General features: G+C 51.6%; 1 protein-coding gene and 1 non-coding gene across 6 annotated transcripts in view; one reads left to right on the forward strand and one right to left on the reverse strand.

The window, feature by feature from the left end:
- Positions 1–970: 970 nt before the first annotated feature.
- The window catches only part of LOC144487398 (E3 ubiquitin-protein ligase HUWE1-like), a 165,256-nt gene continuing 145,729 nt past the window's right edge, over positions 971–20,497 (reverse strand). For all 5 annotated transcript variants that reach the window (XM_078205490.1, XM_078205486.1, XM_078205487.1 and 2 more), the window contains 3 exons: positions 10,796–10,973; positions 8,492–8,583; positions 971–1,195 (listed from right to left, as the gene is read on the reverse strand). In XM_078205490.1, the coding sequence (XP_078061616.1) occupies positions 971–1,195; positions 8,492–8,583; positions 10,796–10,973 (495 nt within the window). The remainder of the gene's footprint in view (positions 1,196–8,491; positions 8,584–10,795; positions 10,974–20,497) is intronic.
- Positions 13,228–13,419, forward strand: LOC144487400 (U2 spliceosomal RNA). Its single transcript, XR_013496405.1, has one exon. It is a non-coding gene; the product is annotated as a U2 spliceosomal RNA (small nuclear RNA).

Genomic DNA, 20,497 nt, shown 5'->3' on the forward strand with positions numbered 1-20,497 from the left:
GAGAGAGGGAGAGGGGGGGTCGAGAGAGGAGAGGGAGGGTCGAGAGAGGGAGAGGGAGGGTCGAGAGAGGGAGAGGGAGGGTCGAGAGAGGGAGAGGGAGGGTCGAGAGAGGGAGAGGGAGGGTCGAGAGAGGGAGAGGGAGGGTCGAGAGAGGGAGACGGGGGTCCAGAGAGGGAGACGGGGGGTCCAGAGAGGGAGAAGGGGGGTCCAGAGAGGGAGAAGGGGGGTCGAGAGAGGGAGTAGGGGGGTCGAGAGAGGGAGAAGGGGGGTCGAGAGAGGGAGAAGGGGGGTCGAGAGAGGGAGAGGGGTTTCAAGAGTGGGAGAGGTGGGTCGAGAGAGGGTCAGGATTGATGGGGACAGTGTAGAGGGGGCTTTACTCTGTATCTAACCCCGAGCTGTACCTGTCCTGGGAGTGTTTGATGGGGACAGTGTGGAGGGAGCTTTACTCTGTATCTAACCCCGTGCTGTCCCTGTCCTGGGAATGTTTGATGGGGACAGTGTAGAGGGAGCTTTACTCTGTATCTAACCCCGTGCTGTCCCTGTCCTGGGAGTTGTGGGCATTGCTAACTGGGCCAGCATTTCTTGCCCACTATAAGTGTCCTCTATTTCAGCCTGTACAGTGTGTGGAACCCCCTCCTCACATTTCCTCCACTGGGCTTTAAAACCCCTGGATGGTGTCACCTTTCAACTCGAGCCCAGGCCGGTCCTGGATTTCTACTGGAAATAAAACAAACAGCAACAACTTGCCGACTGTTCAATGTAGTCTGGGTTTCAAGTTAGATCATTGTACGACAACTTTTGGGTATCCTTGTACAGGCCATTTTAAAAGCCATCCTAATGCACTCACGTACAGCGACCATGCGAGCCTCCACAAGGCGTTTTCATACAGCCAATATGTGAGCCATCCTGAGGCAGTTGTGTACAAGCCACTGTGAAAGCGATGTGCTCTGAAAGGTATGTCAGTAATGACTCACTGTTGGTTGGGTTCAGGGTCACTCTGCTGAACAGCCATGCTGCTGCTGAAGCTCTGCATAGCCTGAACTTCCTCCTCCTCCTCATCCTCACTGGATGCCTCTTCTGCAGCATGATTGGACCGAGGTGGTGGGGCACTCGCAGTCCCGTCCGCTTTCTGGATGGAAGGCTTCTGGCAGATGTATTTCGGGTCTCTTCCCAGGTTGCAGATTTCTTCGAGTAACTGAAGAGCAGAACGGGGCTGTGTTAGTTAAAAACAAACTTCACCTCCACTCCCTCCCACTTTGGCGCAGATCCACGCTATTGTACCTTCCCCCACGCACTGCACCCAAGTGCCCTTAATGATCAACCTAAACACAGGATTTTAGACAGGCTGTTCAAAAGTACAGGACAATCATAGTCGGGTGAGATTCTGTCCTGACCAAACACCGAGGTACATGCAAGCAACAAGATATAAATATATAAATATATATAAGCTATAAGATATAAATATATCCTAGGATTCTTTGGGAGGCAAGGGATGAGATTGCAGAGCCTTTGGCTTTGATCTTTGGGTCCTCGCTGTCCACGGGGATGGTGCCAGAGGACTGGAGCGTGGCGAATGTTGTTCCTCTGTTTAAGAAAGGGAATAGAAATGACCCTGGTAACTATAGACCGGTTAGTCTTACTTCGGTGGTTGGTAAATTGATGGAAAAGGTCCTTAGGGATGGGATTTACGACCATTTAGAAAGATGCGGATTAATCCGGGATAGTCAGCATGGATTCGTGAAGGGCAAGTTGTGCCTCACAAATTTGATTGAATTTTTTGAGGAGGTAACTAAGTGTGTTGATGAAGGTAGGGCAGTTGATGTCATACACATGGATTTTAGTAAGGCGTTTGATAAGGTCCCCCATGGTCGGCTTATGATGAAAGTAAGGAGGTGTGGGATAGAGGGAAAGTTGGCCGATTGGATAGGTAACTGGCTATCTGATCGAAGACAGAGCGTGGTGGTCGATGGAAAATTTTCGGACTGGAGGCAGGTTGCTAGCGGAGTGCCACAGGGATCAGTGCTTGGTCCTCTGCTCTTTGTGATTTTTATTAATGACTTAGAGGAGGGGGCTGAAGGGTGGATCAGTAAATTTGCTGATGACACCAAGATTGGTGGAGTAGTGGATGAGGTGGAGGGCTGTTGTAGGCTGCAAAGAGACATAGATAGGATGCAAAGCTGGGCTGAAAAATGGCAAATGGAGTTTAACCCTGATAAATGTGAGGTGATATAGGAAGGATATCAGAGGTAGGTTCTTTACGCAGAGAGTGGTTGGGGTGTGGAATGAACTGCCTGCAGTGATAGTGGAGTCAGACACTTTAGGAACATTTAAGCGGTTATTGGACAGGCACATGGAGCACACCAGGATGATAGGGAGTGGGATAGCTGGATCTTGGTTTCAGATAAAGCTCGGCACAACATCGTGGGCCGAAGGGCCTGTTCTGTGCTGTACTGTTCTATGTTCTAAGAGGAGAGGCTGTACTTGATCTGATACTGACCAATGAGCCTGGACAGGTGTCAGATCTCTCAGTGGGAGAGCATCTTGGGGATAGCGATCATAACTCTATCTCCTTTATGCTTGCATTGGAAAAAGAGAGGATCAGGCAATCTAAGAAAGCGTTTATATGGAGTAAGGGGAAATATGAAGACATAAGGCAGCAAATTAGAGGAGCAAATTGGAAGGAGGTATTCTCGGGGAAATCTACTGAAGAGAGGTGGCAGTTTTTCAAGGGATGTCTGTCTAGGGTTCTACAGGACAATGTTCCGAGCAGACAGGGAGGAGTTGGTAGGTTAAAGGAACTGTGGTGCACGAAAGCTGTGCGGGACCTAGTCGAGAAGAAAAGGAAAGTGTACAAAAGGTTCAGAGAGCTTGGTGAAGATAGGGATCTAGATGAGTATACGGCTTGTAGGAAGGGACTAAAGGAGGAAATTAGGAGAGCCAGTAGGGGTCACGAGAAGGCCTTGGCAAGTAGAATTAAGGAAAACCCTAAGGCGTGCTATAAATATGTGAAGAGTAAAAGGATGAGACGTGAAGGAATAGGGCCTATAAAAGGTGAAGGCGGGAAAATCAGTACGGAACCAGTAGAAATGGCAGAGGTGCTCAATGAGTATTTTGCCTCGGTTTTCACAGAGGAGAAGGACCTGGGTGGATGTACTGTGGGCTTGCGGTGGACTGAAAAGATTGAGTATGTGGACTTTAACAAAGAGGTTGTGCTGGAATCTTTGAATGGCATCAAGATAGATAAGTCGCCGGGTCCAGATGGGATGTACCCCAGGTTACTGTGGGAGACGAGGGAAGATTGCAGAGCCTCTGGCGATGATCTTTGTGTCATCGATGGAGACGGGAAAGGTGCCGGAGGATTGGAGGATTGCGGATGTGGTTCCTATTTTCAAGAAGGGGAATAGGGATAGCCCAGGAAATTACCGACCGGTGAATCTAACCTCAGTGGTTGGTAAGCTGATGGAGAAGATCCTGAGGGACAAGATTTATGAGCATTTGGAGAGGTTTAGTATGCTCAAGAATACTCAGCATGGCTTTGTCAAAGGCAGATCGTGCCTTACGAGCCTGGTGGAGTTCTTCGAAAATGTGACTAAACACATTGACCAAGGCAAAGCGGCAGATGTGGTTTATATGGATTTTAGCAAGGCGTTCGATAAGGTCCTCCATGCAAGGCTGCCAGAAAAAGTAAGAGGGCATGGGATCCAAGGGGCTGCTGCCCTGTGGATCCAGAACTGGCTTGCCCAAAGGAGGCAAAGAGTGTGTAAAGATGGGTCTTTTTCTAAATGGAGGTCGGTCACCAGTGGTGTGCCCCAGGGATCTGTTCTGGGACCCTTGCTGTTTGTCATTTTCATAAATGACCTGGATGAGGAAGTGGAGGGATGGGTTGGTAAGTTTGACGACGACACGAAGGTTGGTGGGGTTGTGGATAGTCTGGAGGGATGTCAGAAGTTACAGAGCGACATAGATAGGATGCAAGACTGGGCGGAGAAGTGGCAGATGGACTTCAACCCAGATAAATGCGTAGTGGTCCATTTTGGCAGGTCAAATGGGATGAGGAGTACAATATTAAGGGAAAGACTCTTAGTACTGTGGAGGATCAGAAGGACCTTGGGGTCCGGGTCCATAGGACTCTAAAATCGGCCCCGCAGGTGGAGGAGGTGGTTAAGAAGGCGTATGGTGTGCTGGCCTTTATCAATCGAGGGATTGAGTTTAGGAGTCCAGGGATAATGATGCAGCTATATAAGACCCTCGTCAGACCCCACTTGGAGTATTGTGCTCAGTTCTGGTTGCCTCATTGCAGGAAGGATGTGGAAAAGATTGAAAGGGTGCAGAGGCGATTCCAAGGATGTTGCCTGGATTGAGTGGCATGCCTTATGAGGATAGGCTGAGGGAGCTCGGTCTTTTCTCCTTGGAGAGACGTAGGATGAGAGGAGACCTAATAGAGGTGTATAAGATGTTGAGAGGCATAGATCGGGTGGACTCTGAGGCTTTTTCCCAGGGTGGAAATGGCTGCTACGACACAGGTTTAAGGTGCTGGGGGGTAGGTACAGGGGAAATGTTCGGGGGAAGTTTTTCACACAAAGGGTGGTGGGCGAGTGGAATCGGCTGCCGTCAGTGGTGGTGGAGGCAAACTCAATAGGGTCTTTTAAGAAACTCCTGGATGAGTACATGGGACTTAATAGGATGGAGGGTTATAGATAGGCCTAAAAGGTAGGGATATGTTCGGCACAACTTGTGGGGCCGAAGGGCCTGTTTTGTGCTGTAGTTTTCTATGTTTCTAAAACAGGTAAGAACATAAGAACATAAGAACATAAGAAATAGGAGCAGGAGTAGGCCATCTAGCCCCTCGAGCCTGCCCCGCCATTCAATAAGATCATGGCTGATCTGATAGTGGTTTAGTTCCACTTATTCGCCCGCTCCCCATAACCCTTAATTCCCTTCTTGATCAGAAATCGATCTACCTGTGACTTAAACATATTTAACAAGGTAGCCTTCACTGCTTCAATGGGCAGAGAATTCCAGAGATTCACTAGCCTCTGAGAGAAGAAGTTCCTCCTCAACTCTGTTCTAAACTGACTCCCCTTATTTTGAGGCTGTGTCCTCTAGTTCTTGTTTCCTTTCTAAGTGGAAAGAATCTCACTGCCTCTACCCTGTCGAGCCCCTTCATTATCTTATATGTCTCTATAAGATCTCCCCTCAGCTTTCTAAACTCCAACGGGTACAGGCCCAATCTACTCAATCTCTCCTCATAAGCTAACCCCCTCATCTCCGGTATCAACTGGCGAACCTTCTCTGTACTCCCTCCAAGGCCAATACATCCTTCTGCAAATAAGGGGACCAAAATTGCACACAGTATTCTAGTTGCAGCCTCACCAGTAACTTGTACAATTGCAGCAAGACCTCCCTGCTTTTATACTCCATCCCCTTCGCGATAAAGGCCAACATTCCATTCGCCTTCTTGATCACCTGCTGCACCTGCAAACTGAGTTTTTGCGATTCATGCACACGGACCCCCAGGTCCCTCTGCACAGTAGCATGTTGTAATTTTTTACCATTTAAATAATAGTCCATTTTACTATTATTGCTTCCAAAGTGGATAACCTCACACTTGTCAACGTTATACTCCATCTGCCAGATCCTCGCCCACTCACTTCGCCTATCCAAATCTCTCTGCAGACTTTCTGCATCCTCCACGCAATTCGCTTTCCCACTCATCTTTGTATCATCCACAAACTTTGTTACCCTAAACTCAGTCCCCTCCTCCAGATCGTCTATGTATATGGTAAACAGTTGAGGCCCCAGCACCGATCCCTGCGGCACGCCACTAGTCACCAACTGCCAACCAGAAAAGCACCCATTTATTCCAACTCTCTGCTTCCTGTTAGATAGCCAATCCCCAATCCACACTAACACTTTACCCCCAACTCTTTTGAGAAAGTGACCAAGGAGGTGGATGGGGGCAAGGCAGTGGACGTGGTATATATGGATTTTAGTAAGGCGTTTGATAAGGTTCACCATGGTAGGCTTCTGCAGAAAATGCAGATGTATGGGATTGGGGGTGATCTAGGAAATTGGATCAGGAATTGGCTAGCGGATAGGAAACAGAGGGTGGTGGTTGATAGTAAATATTCATCATGGAGTGCGGTTACAAGTGGTGTACCTCAGGGATCTGTTTTGGGGCCACTGCTGTTTGTAATATTTATTAATGATCTGGATGAGGGTATAGTTGGGTGGATTAGCAAATTTGCTGATGACACCAAAGTCGGTGGTGTGGTAGACAGTGAGGAAGGGTGTCGTAGTTTGCAGGAAGACTTAGACAGGTTGCAAAGTTGGGCCGAGAGGTGGCGGATGGAGTTTAATGCGGAGAAGTGTGAGGTAATTCACTTTGGTAGGAATAACAGATGTGTTGAGTATAGGGCTAACGGGAGGACTTTGAATAGTGTGGAGGAGCAGAGGGATCTAGGTGTATGTGTGCATAGATCCCTGAAAGTTGGGAATCAAGTAGATAAGGTTGTTAAAAAGGCATATGGTGTCTTGGCGTTTATTGGTAGGGGGATTGAATTTAGGAGTCGTAGCGTTATGTTGCAACTGTACACAACTCTGGTGCGGCCGCACTTGGAGTACTGTGTGCAGTTCTGGTCCCCACATTACAGGAAGGATGTGGAGGCTTTGGAGAGGGTGCAGAGGAGGTTTACCAGGATGTTGCCTGGTATGGAGGGGAGATCCTATGAGGAGAGGCTGAGGGATTTGGGATTGTTTTCGCTGGAAAGGCGGCGGCTAAGAGGGGATCTTATTGAAACATATAAGATGATTAGAGGTTTAGATAGGGTGGATAGTGATAGCCTTTTTCCTCTGATGGAGAAATCCAGCACGAGGGGGCATGGCTTTAAATTGAGGGGGGGTAGTTATAGAACCGATGTCAGGGGTAGGTTCTTTACCCAGAGGGTGGTGAGGGATTGGAATGCCCTGCCAGCATCAGTAGTAAATGCGCCTAGTTTGGGGGCGTTTAAGAGATCCGTAGATAGGTTCATGGACGAAAAGAAATTGGTTTAGGTTGGAGGGTCACAGTTTTTTTTTAACTGGTCGGTGCAACATCGTGGGCCGAAGGGCCTGTTCTGCGCTGTAATGTTCTATGTTCTATGTTAACTCCGTGTACCCCAATCTTCTGCAGCAACCTTTTGTGAGGCACCTTTTGTGAGGCACCTTATCGAACGCCTTCTGGAAATCTAAAAACACCACATCTGTTCCCCTCTGTCAACCGCACTCGTTACATCTTCATAAAAATCCAGTAAATTCGTCAAACACGACTTTCCCTTCATGAATCCATGCTGCGTCTGCTTGATCGAACCATTTTTTTCCAGGTGTCCTGCTATTTCTTCTTTAATGATGGATTCCAGCAATTTCCCAACTACAGACGTTAAGCTAATCGGCCTGTAGTTACCCGCCTTTTGTCTACCTCCTTTTTTAAACAGTGGCGTCACATTCGCTGTTTTCCAATCAGCCGGCACTTCCCCAGAGTCCAGCGAATTTTGATAAATTACAACCAACGCATCCACTATTACTTCTGCCATTTTTTTCAGTACCCTGGGATGCATTCCATCCGGGCCCGGGGACTTGTCTACCTTTAGTCTCATTAGCCCAAGCACTACCTCTTTAGTAATAGTAATCGTTTTAAGGACCTCACCCTCTACAGTCCCATGACCATCAATTTTCGGTAAGCTATTTGTGTCCTCTACCGTGAAGACCGACACAAAAAACTTGTTAAAGGCCTCGGCCATTTCCTTGTTTCCCATTATTAAATCCCCCTTCTCATCTTCTAAGGGTCCAACATTTACTTTAGCCACTCTTTTCTTTTTTATATATTTGTAAAAACTTTTACTATCAGTTTTTATATTTTGTGCTAGTTTAGTTTCATAATCTATCTTTCCTTTCTTTATCGCTTTCTTAGTAGTTCTTTGTTGTTTTTTAAAGCTTTCCCAATCTTCTAATTCCCCACTAATTTTGGCCACTCTGTATGCATCGGTTTTTAATTTAATACTCTCCTTTATTTCCTTAGTTATCCACGGCTGGTTATCCCTTTTCTTACATTCCTTTTTTATCACAGGAATATATTTGTACTGAGTACTGAGAAAAATCTCCTTAAAAATCCGCCACTGTTGCTCAGCTGTCCCACCAACTAGACTGTGCTCCCAGTCTACATTAGCCAATTCTGCCCTCATCCTATTGTACTCCCCTCTGTTCAAGCAGAGGTAGAAGTGGAGGCACCTTTAGTCCCATTAGCCCAAGCACTACCTCTTTAGTAATAGTAATCGTTTTAAGGACCTCACCCCCTACAGTCCCACGACCATCAATTTTCGGTAAGTTATTTGTGGCCAGCAGTCAGCAGAGAGACGGCCCAGGATGCTCAATCCTGAGGACTGGACTAACAATCCAGAGAACAAGAGCTTAAATCCCAGCACGGCAGCTGGACTGGACGCGCACGGTCACGCACCTTTATGATTGCAGCTGTGGCGTCGGTCTTCAGAGTTGGCTGATGTCTCATCAGTTCGTCCACAGCGCTGCCGAGGTTGGATGCTGTATCACCTGTACAGACCGGGAACAGTATCAGACAATTTACTTGGCACTGTCACATTATTAGTTAAAGTTTATAAAGTTTATTTATTAGTGTCACCAGTAGGCTTATTACTTTTATTACTTTCATTACTTTTCACGTATTATTTTTGGGGCAGCATAGGACGGCACAAGTGGTTAGCACTGCTGCCTCACAGTGCCAGGGACCCGGGTTCGATTCCCGGCTTGGGTCACTGTCGGTGTGTAGTCTGTTCTCCCCGTGTCTGCGTGGGTTTCTTCCGGGTGCTCCCGTTTCCTCCCGCACTCCAAAAAACATGCTGGTTAGGGTCCATTGGCCATGCTAAATTGTCCCTTAGTGTCAGGGGGTTTGTAGGGTAAATAAGTAGGGTTATGGGGATAGGGCTGGGGTGGGATTGTGGTTGGTGCAGACTCAATGGGCTGAATGGCCTCCTTCTGCACTGTAGGGATTCTATGATATATGAACACCGCAATGAAGTTAGTGTGAAAATCCCCTAGTTGCCACACTCTGGCGCCTGTTCGGGTACACTGAGCGAAAATGTAGCATGGCCAATGCACCTAACCAGCACGTCTTTCAGACTGTGGGAGGAAACGGGAGCACCCGGAGGAAACCCACGCAGACACAGGAAGAACTCCACACAGACAGTGACCCAAGCCGGGAATTGAACCCGGTGCTGTGAGGCAGCAGTGCTAACCACTGTGCTACCCCACTGACAGAAGATGACCAAACAGTTTTGCTCCTTCATATTTAGCCTTGTATCAACAACACAAGAACAGGCTGCTTAGCCACCTCTCCAGCCTGTTCTGCGATTGGACTCTGTATCTCTACTATTATTGCACATATCCCACAATATCTTTGGTTGACAAAACTCTATCTTTCTCACACTTAAAACTTTAGTAGCTGACCCAACATCGATTGTCGTTTGTGGAAGAGAGTTCCAAGCTCCCAACACGCTTTGTGTGTGGAAATGCTTCCTAATTTCACTCCTCAAAGCTCGTCCTCTCATTTTTAGATTTTCTCTGCTGCCCCACCCCCAGTTCCTAGTTGCCGACTGCGCCCTGCTGTTTAAGGAGGAGGGTGGGGCTTTGGACGCCAGCTTGTCATGTCTGTGGCGGCTCAGGCACTCTCAGAGGGCTAAGGAAAGCACGACTTGGCCCTCATGCCAAAGGCGCATCGCTACTCTGCAGCATGCAGGCAACTTTCATTGTAGTGTCAATGTTCTGGAATGCTAAATGAACTGCGGAGAGATAAGGGAGCCTTCCATCTGGTCTCTAAAACCGAAAGGAAGGTTCAGAAATAAAGTTTAAAGTTTATTTATCAGAGTCACAAATAGGCTTACATTAACGCTGCAATAAAGCTACACACTCTGGTACCTGTTCGGGTACACTGATGGAGAATTTAGCACGGCCAATGCACCTTACCAGCATGGTTTTCGGACTGTGGGAAGAAATCAGAGCACCCGGAGGAAACCCACGCAGACACGGGGAGAACATGCAAACTCCACACAGACAGTGACCCAAGCCGGGAATCGAACCAGGGTTCCTGGCACTGAGGCAGCAGTGCTAACCACTGTGCCACCATGTCACCCTGTGGGGGCAGAGTCCTTGTGTATATTTAAGGCTGAGATGGATAGATTTTTGATCAGTAAGGGAATCAAGGGTTACAGGGAAAGGGCAGGAAAGCGGAACTTTGGATCAGCCATGATCCTATTGAATGGCGGAGCAGGCTCAAGGGGCTGAACGGCCTACTTGTGTTCCTGGTCCTTCTGGTCTTCTGGGAGATGGTGGCATATTGCTCATGTCACTGAACTAGTAATCCACAGGGCCCAGGCTCCAATCTCACCAAGGCAGCTGGAGGAATTTAAATTGAATTATTGAAATCCGGAATTAAAAGCTAGCCTCAGTAATGGTGACCATGAAACTATTGGCAATTGCCGTAAAAACCCATCTGGTTCACTGATGCCGGTTAGGGAAGGAAATCTGCCGTCCTTATCTGGTCTAACCTACATGTGACTCCAGACCTACAGCAATGTGGTCGACTCTTAACTGCCCCTCTGGAATGACATTACCAAGATGATTCGGTTCAAGGGGCGGGCACCAAATACTGCTCTTGCCAGCAATGCTCACAAAGAATTTTCTAGAATATCTAGCACTGCACCTGTGGAACAGAACTGCAACAACCAGCAGAATGACCCGGAATACTGACCTAATGGATCCGAGCTGCGACGCCTCCTCATCGCGGGCAGGTAGTCGGGAGAGAGCAGCACCTTAAAGAGTCGGTCGAAGGGCTGGCATTGCACAAAGGACTGCAGCCCACGAGCATTCAGGCACAGTGCACTGAACACATTCGGCAGAGATCCCAGAACCTCACGGGTGGCAGGTACCTGAGTAAGGGAGGAGATTGGAAAATGAAGGTTAACGGTGTTGTGCTGTGCAAAGATTCTTTTTTCCAGCGACAATTCCATTTCAAAAAAGCATTTCTTTTTTATAAATACAACCTACAATTTCCATCTTCCAATTAACCTAATGCCCAACCATCTTTACATGCAAACACCTTAAGCATGCAGCAATCACTCAGAGCCGGAAGCCACATATGGCCAGGAATAGAACATAGAACAGTACAGCACAGAACAGGCCCTTCGGCCCACGATGTTGTGCCGAGCTTTGTTCGAAACCAAGATCAAGCTATCCCACTCCCTATCATCCTGGTGTGCTCCATGTGCCTATCCAATAACCGCTTAAATGTTCCTAAAGTGTCTGACTCCGCTATCACTGCAGGCAGTCCATTCCACACCCCAACCACTCTCTGCGTAAAGAACCTACCTCTGATATCCTTCCTATATCTCCCACCATGAACCCGATAGTTATGACCCCTTGTAATAGCTTGTAATAGCTTGTAATAGCCCCCTTGTAATAGCTTGTAATATTACATTTATTTACAGGATGTCGGCGTCGCTGGCTAGGCCTGCATTTATTGCCCATCCCTAATTGCCCCTTGAGAAGATGGTGGGTGAGCTGCCACTCTGAACCCGCTGCAGTTCAGTGTGCTGTAGGTGCACCCACTGTGCTGTTGGGGAGGGAGTTCCAGGACCTCAATTTTACTCTTTCCCTCCTTGCCTTCCCGTAACCCACACATGACCTCACCCCACAACAGAAATTCGCTGGAAAAGATGACAATAAGACCAGGTTAAAGGTTTCTGGGAAATAACCCTTTGTCAGATCAGATCAGGACCTAACTCAGAAACACAAGCCCAGCTTCTTCAGATGCTATCGCGCATTTCCTCCGTTCTCCAATCACCCTCGATTAACTGACTGCCACCACAGGGCCCTGACAGGGTGGAACTGCAGGCCCTAGGACGAAGGGGCTCTGTCCCCGTTCTCCCTCCATTCCCCAGCCCGTGTGAATGATTTTCTTTTTAAAAACTGGGGCATTGGCTGGAAGGCCAATGTTGCCCATCTCTCATTGCCCCTTGAACTGAGGGGCTTGCTAGGCCATTTCAGAGGGGCAGTTAAGAGTCAATCACATTGCTGTGGCTCTGGAGTGTGACACGAGTGAGCTTACATTAACACTGCAATGAAGTTACTGTGAAAATCCCCTAGTGGCCACACCCCGGTGCCTGTTCGGGTACACTGGGGAAGAATTTAGCACGGCCAATGCACCCTAACCAGCACGTCTTTCGGACTGTGGGAGGAAACCAGAGCACCCGGAGGAAACCCACGCAGAGACGGGGAGAACGTGCAGACTCCACACAGACAGTGACCCAAGCCGAGAATCGAACCCGGGTCCCTGGCTAACCACTGTGCTACAGTGCTGCCCTGTAGGCCAGACTGGGTAAGGGTGGTGGATTTCCTTCCCTAAAGGACATTAGTGAACCAGATGGGTTCTTACATCAATCGGTGATAGTTTAACAGGTCACCGTTACTGAGGCTAGCTTTATCTTCCAGATTTCATGAATTGGATTTAAATTCCACTGGCTGCTATGGTGGGACTTGAATCCATGTTGTGTAATAATGGCCCAAGGAATCTCAAAGCACTGGCACCAAAAATGAATATTTTCACCAACCCAGAGCACTGGGCTGGGTCTCACACTCTGCCACCGTATCTGTAGCTGGGGTTAAGACAGGACTCTCACCCGACTGAAGATGAGGGGGCCAAGGCCATCTCAGTCAAAAATGTGCACACACATGAACAAGTAGAGACTGTATCACAGCAAGGTTCAACGGTTTTGGGAAGGGGGTGGGGTAAGAGGATAGGATTTAATTAACTTTGTAGATGCATGCATGGGCAACTAAGAAAAGAAAGGGGATTTTAAAATGAGAAAGAAGAGGACATGGATCTCAACTGGCCTGGTGGAAATGTAATGCTGAGTTTGTGGAACTGGTTTGCGGACACTGAAGGCCCAGGGAAGCTAAAGTGCTGTGGCCTACCTCACCAGCACCATCTGCAGGACAATGAGTGGGTCTGCAGCCAGTCAACTGGTGAACAACACAAACCGCTCGCAGGTCCTGCAGTTCACAGCGTTAACCAAGTGGATGGTGAGCAGGGAGAAGGGGTTGAGAATTTGGCAGGTGCAGAGCGGGGAGGGGGAGCTCCTCTGGCAGTGAGAGAGCTCGAGGAACCAAGCAGTTGAAGTTTTGATTGCTTCTCGGCCTTTTGGCTAAGATCAAGTGCAGTATCGACATGCTGTACTTGGTTGAAGTCTTTAGGTAACATTTTAGCTTCATTTGAAACAATTTTTAAAAGCAGCATCTCGGCCTTTTGGCTAAGATGTAAATGAGATCAAGCCTTGGAGAAGGAGCTCTGCCTACTCCAATCAGCTTGGATCATGTAGATCAAGCCCAAGACAGGGGGTGAGAGCCCTGTCTTGTCAGCTTGGATCGGGAATGTCTCACTTGCTCAGACTCTGAGTTGGACTTGATTTGATTGAATTGGAATAAAAATACAAAAAAAAAGTTTTGATAGCAGCTGAGGGCTTGGCAGAGTTTTAAAAGAAAATCTTGCAATGGACTAAAGATGATTACCAATAAAGCGTCACCAAGATAAAGTCAAAGATAAAGTTAAAATACATAAACCATGCAAGATGCTTTCTCTCCGCTGGATTAAGTAACTCCCAGACGTAGCAACAATACAGCGGCAGGTTAATAAGCATTACGTACTGTGCTCCCTCAACTAGGGGAATGGCATAAATTAGAAACTAACACCGCTGCTTTAGTGAATTAATTCATACTGGTTAAATTAATTAGCTTAAAATTAATAAAATGAGCAAATTAATTATATAGGCCTTTAGCTAATTACACGTATAAAACAAGGTCAGATAGAGGGGGCAATGCATCTGCAGCGAGAGTCTGCAACAACTCGGAGCTGCCCAGCTGGGCTCCGAGCTGCAGATAGTGTGGTGCAGGAGCAAGTGTTACCCTGAATGTCTAGACCAGGAGGCAAACATATCCCTTAGGTTAGGTCGTGCTTTAAGATGCAGTTGGTTGGCCAGAGGCAAGAGGGTCTAACTCTGAGTCACGAAGGCCGAAGGGACTCAAGGTGCAGCGATGGAAGCCTTTGCCCAACGGGTTACATGCTGCCAGTGTGGGCGAGAGCAAGGGGAACAGGATCATGGTCAAATCGACCATTTGGCACCGTAGCACGTGGTTGGAGAAGGAAAGGCAAGAATCTCACGGTCACGCCCCACACAGGCAGGAGGGGGAAATGAGATCCCGTTGAGGGAGCTTTGTAACAATTTTTAAGAAATAAAGAGAACTTTAGAAGGTATCAATCTCCGGATTACTACCTCAGCTGCAGGCAGCTTAGCCAAGGGACAGATTGATTCAAGTTTTACATTAAAATAAGCAAAGTACTGCAGATGCTGGAATCTGAAGCAGAGAATGCTGCATCTGTAGGGAGATACAACAGATCATTTCCCCCGACAGAACATAGAACATAGAACATAGAACATTACAGCGCAGAACAGGCCCTTCGGCCCACGATGTTGCACCGACCAGTTAAAAAAAAACTGTGACCCTCCAACCTAAACCAATTTCTTTTCGTCCATGAACCTATCTACGGATCTCTTAAACGCCCCCAAACTAGGCGCATTTACTACTGATGCTGGCAGGGCATTCCAATCCCTCACCACCCTCTGGGTAAAGAACCTACCCCTGACATCGGTTCTATAACTACCCCCCCTCAATTTAAAGCCATGCCCCCTCGTGCTGGATTTCTCCATCAGAGGAAAAAGGCTATCACTATCCACCCTATCTAAACCTCTAATCATCTTATATGTTTCAATAAGATCCCCTCTTAGCCGCCGCCTTTCCAGCGAAAACAATCCCAAATCCCTCAGCCTCTCCTCATAGGATCTCCCCTCCATACCAGGCAACATCCTGGTAAACCTCCTCTGCACCCTCTCCAAAGCCTCCACATCCTTCCTGTAATGTGGGGACCAGAACTGCACACAGTACTCCAAGTGCGGCCGCACCAGAGTTGTGTACAGTTGCAACATAACGCTACGACTCCTAAATTCAATCCCCCTACCAATAAACGCCAAGACACCATATGCCTTCTTAACAACCTTATCTACTTGATTCCCAACTTTCAGGGATCTATGCACACATACACCTAGATCCCTCTGCTCCTCCACACTATTCAAAGTCCTCCCGTTAGCCCTATACTCAACACATCTGTTATTCCTACCAAAGTGAATTACCTCACACTTCTCCGCATTAAACTCCATCCGCCACCTCTCGGCCCAACTTTGCAACCTGTCTAAGTCTTCCTGCAAACTACGACACCCTTCCTCACTGTCTACCACACCACCGACTTTGGTGTCATCAGCAAATTTGCTAATCCACCCAACTATACCCTCATCCAGATCATTAATAAATATTACAAACAGCAGTGGCCCCAAAACAGATCCCTGAGGTACACCACTTGTAACCGCACTCCATGATGAATATTTACTATCAACCACCACCCTCTGTTTCCTATCCGCTAGCCAATTCCTGATCCAATTTCCTAGATCACCCCCAATCCCATACATCTGCATTTTCTGCAGAAGCCTACCATGGTGAACCTTATCAAACGCCTTACTAAAATCCATATATACCACGTCCACTGCCTTGCCCCCATCCACCTCCTTGGTCACTTTCTCAAAAAACTCAATAAGGTTAGTATTGCCCCGACAGACGCTGCCAGTCTCTGCCCCGACAGACGCTGCCAGTCTCTGCCCCGACAGACGCTGCCAGTCTCTGCCCCGACAGACGCTGCCAGTCTCTGCCCCGACAGACGCTGCCAGTCTCTGCCCCGACAGACGCTGCCAGTCTCTGCCCCGACAGACGCTGCCAGTCTCTGCCCCGACAGACGCTGCCAGTCTCTGCCCCGACAGACGCTGCCAGTCTCTGCCCCGACAGACGCTGCCAGTCTCTGCCCCGACAGACGCTGCCAGTCTCTGCCCCGACAGACGCTGCCAGTCTCTGCCCCGACAGACGCTGCCAGTCTCTGCCCCGACAGACGCTGCCAGTCTCTGCCCCGACAGACGCTGCCAGTCTCTGCCCCGACAGACGCTGCCAGTCTCTGCCCCGACAGACGCTGCCAGTCTCTGCCCCGACAGACGCTGCCAGTCTCCCCCCCCCCCCGACAGACGCTGCCAGTCTCTCCCCCCCGACAGACGCTGCCAGTCTCTCCCCCCCGACAGACGCTGCCAGTCTCTCCCCCCCGACAGACGCTGCCGGTCTCTCCCCCCCGACAGACGCTGCCGGTCTCTCCCCCCCGACAGACGCTGCCAGTCTCTCCCCCCCGACAGACGCTGCCAGTCTCTCCCCCCCGACAGACGCTGCCAGTCTCTCCCCCCCGACAGACGCTGCCAGTCTCTCCCCCCCGACAGACGCTGCCAGTCTCTCCCCCCCGACAGACGCTGCCAGTCTCTCCCCCCCGACAGACGCTGCCAGTCTCTCCCCCCCGACAGACGCTGCCAGTCTCTCCCCCCCGACAGACGCTGCCAGTCTCTCCCCCCCGACAGACGCTGCCAGTCTCTCCCCCCCGACAGACGCTGCCAGTCTCTCCCCCCCGACAGACGCTGCCAGTCTCTCCCCCCCGACAGACGCTGCCAGTCTCTCCCCCCCGACAGACGCTGCCAGTCTCCCCCCCCCGACAGACGCTGCCAGTCTCTCCCCCCCGACAGACGCTGCCAGTCTCTCCCCCCCGACAGACGCTGCCAGTCTCTCCCCCCCGACAGACGCTGCCAGTCTCTCCCCCCCGACAGACGCTGCCAGTCTCTCCCCCCCGACAGACGCTGCCAGTCTCTCCCCCCCGACAGACGCTGCCAGTAGCTCCCCCCCGACAGACGCTGCCAGTCTCTCCCCCCCGACAGACGCTGCCAGTCTCTCCCCCCCGACAGACGCTGCCAGTCTCTCCCCCCCGACAGACGCTGCCAGTCTCTCCCCCCCGACAGACGCTGCCAGTCTCTCCCCCCCGACAGACGCTGCCAGTCTCTCCCCCCGACAGACTCTGCCAGTCTCTCCCCCCCGACAGACGCTGCCAGTCTCTCCCCCCCGACAGACGCTGCCAGTCTCTCCCCCCCGACAGACGCTGCCAGTCTCTCCCCCCCGACAGACGCTGCCAGTCTCTCCCCACCGACAGACGCTGCCAGTCTCTCCCCACCGACAGACGCTGCCAGTCTCTCCCCACCGACAGACGCTGCCAGTCTCTCCCCCCGACAGACGCTGCCAGTCTCTCCCCCCCGACAGACGCTGCCAGTCTCTCCCCCCCGACAGACGCTGCCAGTCTCTCCCCCGACAGACGCTGCCAGTCTCTCCCCCCCGACAGACGCTGCCAGTCTCTCCCCCGACAGACGCTGCCAGTCTCTCCCCCGACAGACGCTGCCAGTCTCTCCCCCGACAGACGCTGCCAGTCTCTCCCCCCCGACAGACGCTGCCAGTCTCTCCCCCGACAGACGCTGCCAGTCTCTTCCCCGACAGACGCTGCCAGTCTCTCCCCCCCGACAGACGCTGCCAGTCCCCCCCCCCCCGACAGACGCTGCCAGTCTCTCCCCCCCGACAGACGCTGCCAGTCTCTCCCCACCGACAGACGCTGCCAGTCTCTCCCCACCGACAGACGCTGCCAGTCTCTCCCCCCGACAGACGCTGCCAGTCTCTCCCCCGACAGACGCTGCCAGTCTCTCCCCCGACAGACGCTGCCAGTCTCTGCCCCGACAGACGCTGCCAGTCTCTCCCCCCCCGACAGACGCTGCCAGTCTCTGCCCCGACAGACGCTGCCAGTCTCACCCTCCCCGACAGACGCTGCCAGTCTCTCCCCCCCCCGACAGACGCTGCCAGTCTCTCCCCCCCGACAGACGCTGCCAGTCTCTCCCCCCGACAGACGCTGCCAGTCTCTCCCCCCCGACAGACGCTGCCAGTCTCTCCCCCCCGACAGACGCTGCCAGTAGCTCCCCCCCGACAGACGCTGCCAGTCTCTCCCCCCCGACAGACGCTGCCAGTCTCTCCCCCCCGACAGACGCTGCCAGTCTCTCCCCCCCGACAGACGCTGCCAGTCTCTCCCCCCCGACAGACGCTGCCAGTCTCTCCCCCCCGACAGACGCTGCCAGTCTCTCCCCCCCCCGACAGACGCTGCCAGTCTCTCCCCCCCGACAGACGCTGCCAGTCTCTCCCCCCCGACAGACGCTGCCAGTCTCTCCCCCCCGACAGACGCTGCCAGTCTCTCCCCACCGACAGACGCTGCCAGTCTCTCCCCACCGACAGACGCTGCCAGTCTCTCCCCACCGACAGACGCTGCCAGTCTCTCCCCACCGACAGACGCTGCCAGTCTCTCCCCACCGACATACGTTGCCAGTCTCTCCCCCCGACAGACGCTGCCAGTCTCTCCCCCCCGACAGACGCTGCCAGTCTCTCCCCCGACAGACGCTGCCAGTCTCTCCCCCCCGACAGACGCTGCCAGTCTCTCCCCCGACAGACGCTGCCAGTCTCTTCCCCGACAGACGCTGCCAATCTCTCCCCCCCGACAGACGCTGCCAGTCCCCCCCCCGACAGACGCTGCCGGTCTCCCCCCCCCGACAGACGCTGCCAGTCTCTCCCCACCGACAGACGCTGCCAGTCTCTCCCCACCGACAGACGCTGCCAGTCTCTCCCCACCGACAGACGCTGCCAGTCTCTCCCCACCGACAGACGCTGCCAGTCTCTCCCCCCGACAGACGCTGCCAGTCTCTCCCCCGACAGACGCTGCCAGTCTCTCCCCCCCCGACAGACGCTGCCAGTCTCTGCCCCGACAGACGCTGCCAGTCTCTGCCCCGACAGACGCTGCCAGTCTCTCCCCCGACAGACGCTGCCAGTCTCTCCCCCCCCCCCGACAGACGCTGCCAGTCTCTTCCCCGACAGACGCTGCCAGTCTCTTCCCCGACAGACGCTGCCAGTCTCTCCCTCCCCGACAGACGCTGCCAGTCTCTCCCCCCCCCGACAGACGCTGCTAGTCTCTTCCTCCCCCCCCCGACAGACGCTGCCAGTCTCCCCCCCACCCCCGACAGATGCTGCCAGTCTCTCCCCCCCGACAGACGCTGCCAGTCTCCCCCCCCCCACCGACAGACGCTGCCAGTCTCTCCCCCCCGACAGACGCTGCCAGTCTCTCCCCCCCGACAGACGCTGCCAGTCTCTCCCCCCCGACAGACGCTGCCAGTCTCTCCCCCCCGACAGACGCTGCCAGTCTCTCCCCCCCGACAGACGCTGCCAGTCTCCCCCCCCGACAGACGCTGCCAGTCTCTTCCCCGACAGACGCTGCCAGTCTCTCCCCCCCCGACAGACGCTGCCAGTCTCTCCCCCCCGACAGACGCTGCCAGTCTCCCCCGCCCGCCCCCCGACAGACGCTGCCAGTCTCTTCCCCGACAGACGCTGCCAGTCTCTCCCCCCCCCCCCCCCCCGACAGACGCTGCCAGTCTCTTCCCCGACAGATGTGCTGAGGTTTTCTAACATTTCCTATTCGTTTGCAGTTTTATATGCCTGCTGGAACAGTGATACGAGAGGCAGGGTTTCAGGGCTGGGTCAAACAGAGCTAGGAAACATTCATTCACACCAAGGGTGGTCAAAGTGTGGGAATCCCTCCCACTAAAATGCTGAAACTCAATCTGTGATTGATAATGTTAGAGTGTCCTAATAAGCCTTTTCTTCTCTGTAATTGGTGTTAGTCGAGGGTTTTCAATCTGTAAGCAAGACCTGTTTTCAGTTCTGATCAGGCCTGTTTTCATTGTTAATACTGTTGCTTCTGTTATTTATTTATATGAAGAAGTTCTTTCTTTTACACAACGCATTATTTGCTGTCTCAAGTTACCACAGATAAGACTTTTCTCAGTTAACAGCATCAAGGAATGGGGATGTCATCAGGATGCTGATCCAATGAAGGGCAGAACAGGTTCGAAAGGCTGAATGGCCTCCCCCCACCCATTCCTACTCTCCAAAGAGGGATCACATGCTCTGAATAGTTTGTCATCTGTTGCCAGTTGAACCCAGGCCCAACCTGTCCAGCCTTCCCCCTCAATCCCATGCATCAGTTGGGTGAACCTTCTCTGAATTGCTTCCATCATATTTATATCCTATCTTAAAGGAGACCAAAACCTCGACTGCGTTATGCCATGAAGTGGAATACTCCGCGGCACATGGGGAGCTTGCTTTTCAGAGCCTCTGGGTATTCCAAAGTGCTCTATGGCCAATGAATTAACTTCCTGAAGTGTAGGCACCACTGCCATGAGGAAAAGAAGGCAAAAGAAATCTGTGCACCGCCAGCTCCCACAAATGAGATAATGGCCAGAGAGTGACATTGTTTGAGGATTAAATATTGGTGGCAGGGCATACTGAGGAGAACGGCGCTGCTCCTCTTCAAAATAATGGCATTTGGGATCTTTTATGCCTGTGGCAA

Source organism: Mustelus asterias, unplaced genomic scaffold (genome assembly GCF_964213995.1).
Source record: "Mustelus asterias unplaced genomic scaffold, sMusAst1.hap1.1 HAP1_SCAFFOLD_773, whole genome shotgun sequence".
Classification (NCBI taxonomy): domain Eukaryota; kingdom Metazoa; phylum Chordata; class Chondrichthyes; order Carcharhiniformes; family Triakidae; genus Mustelus; species Mustelus asterias.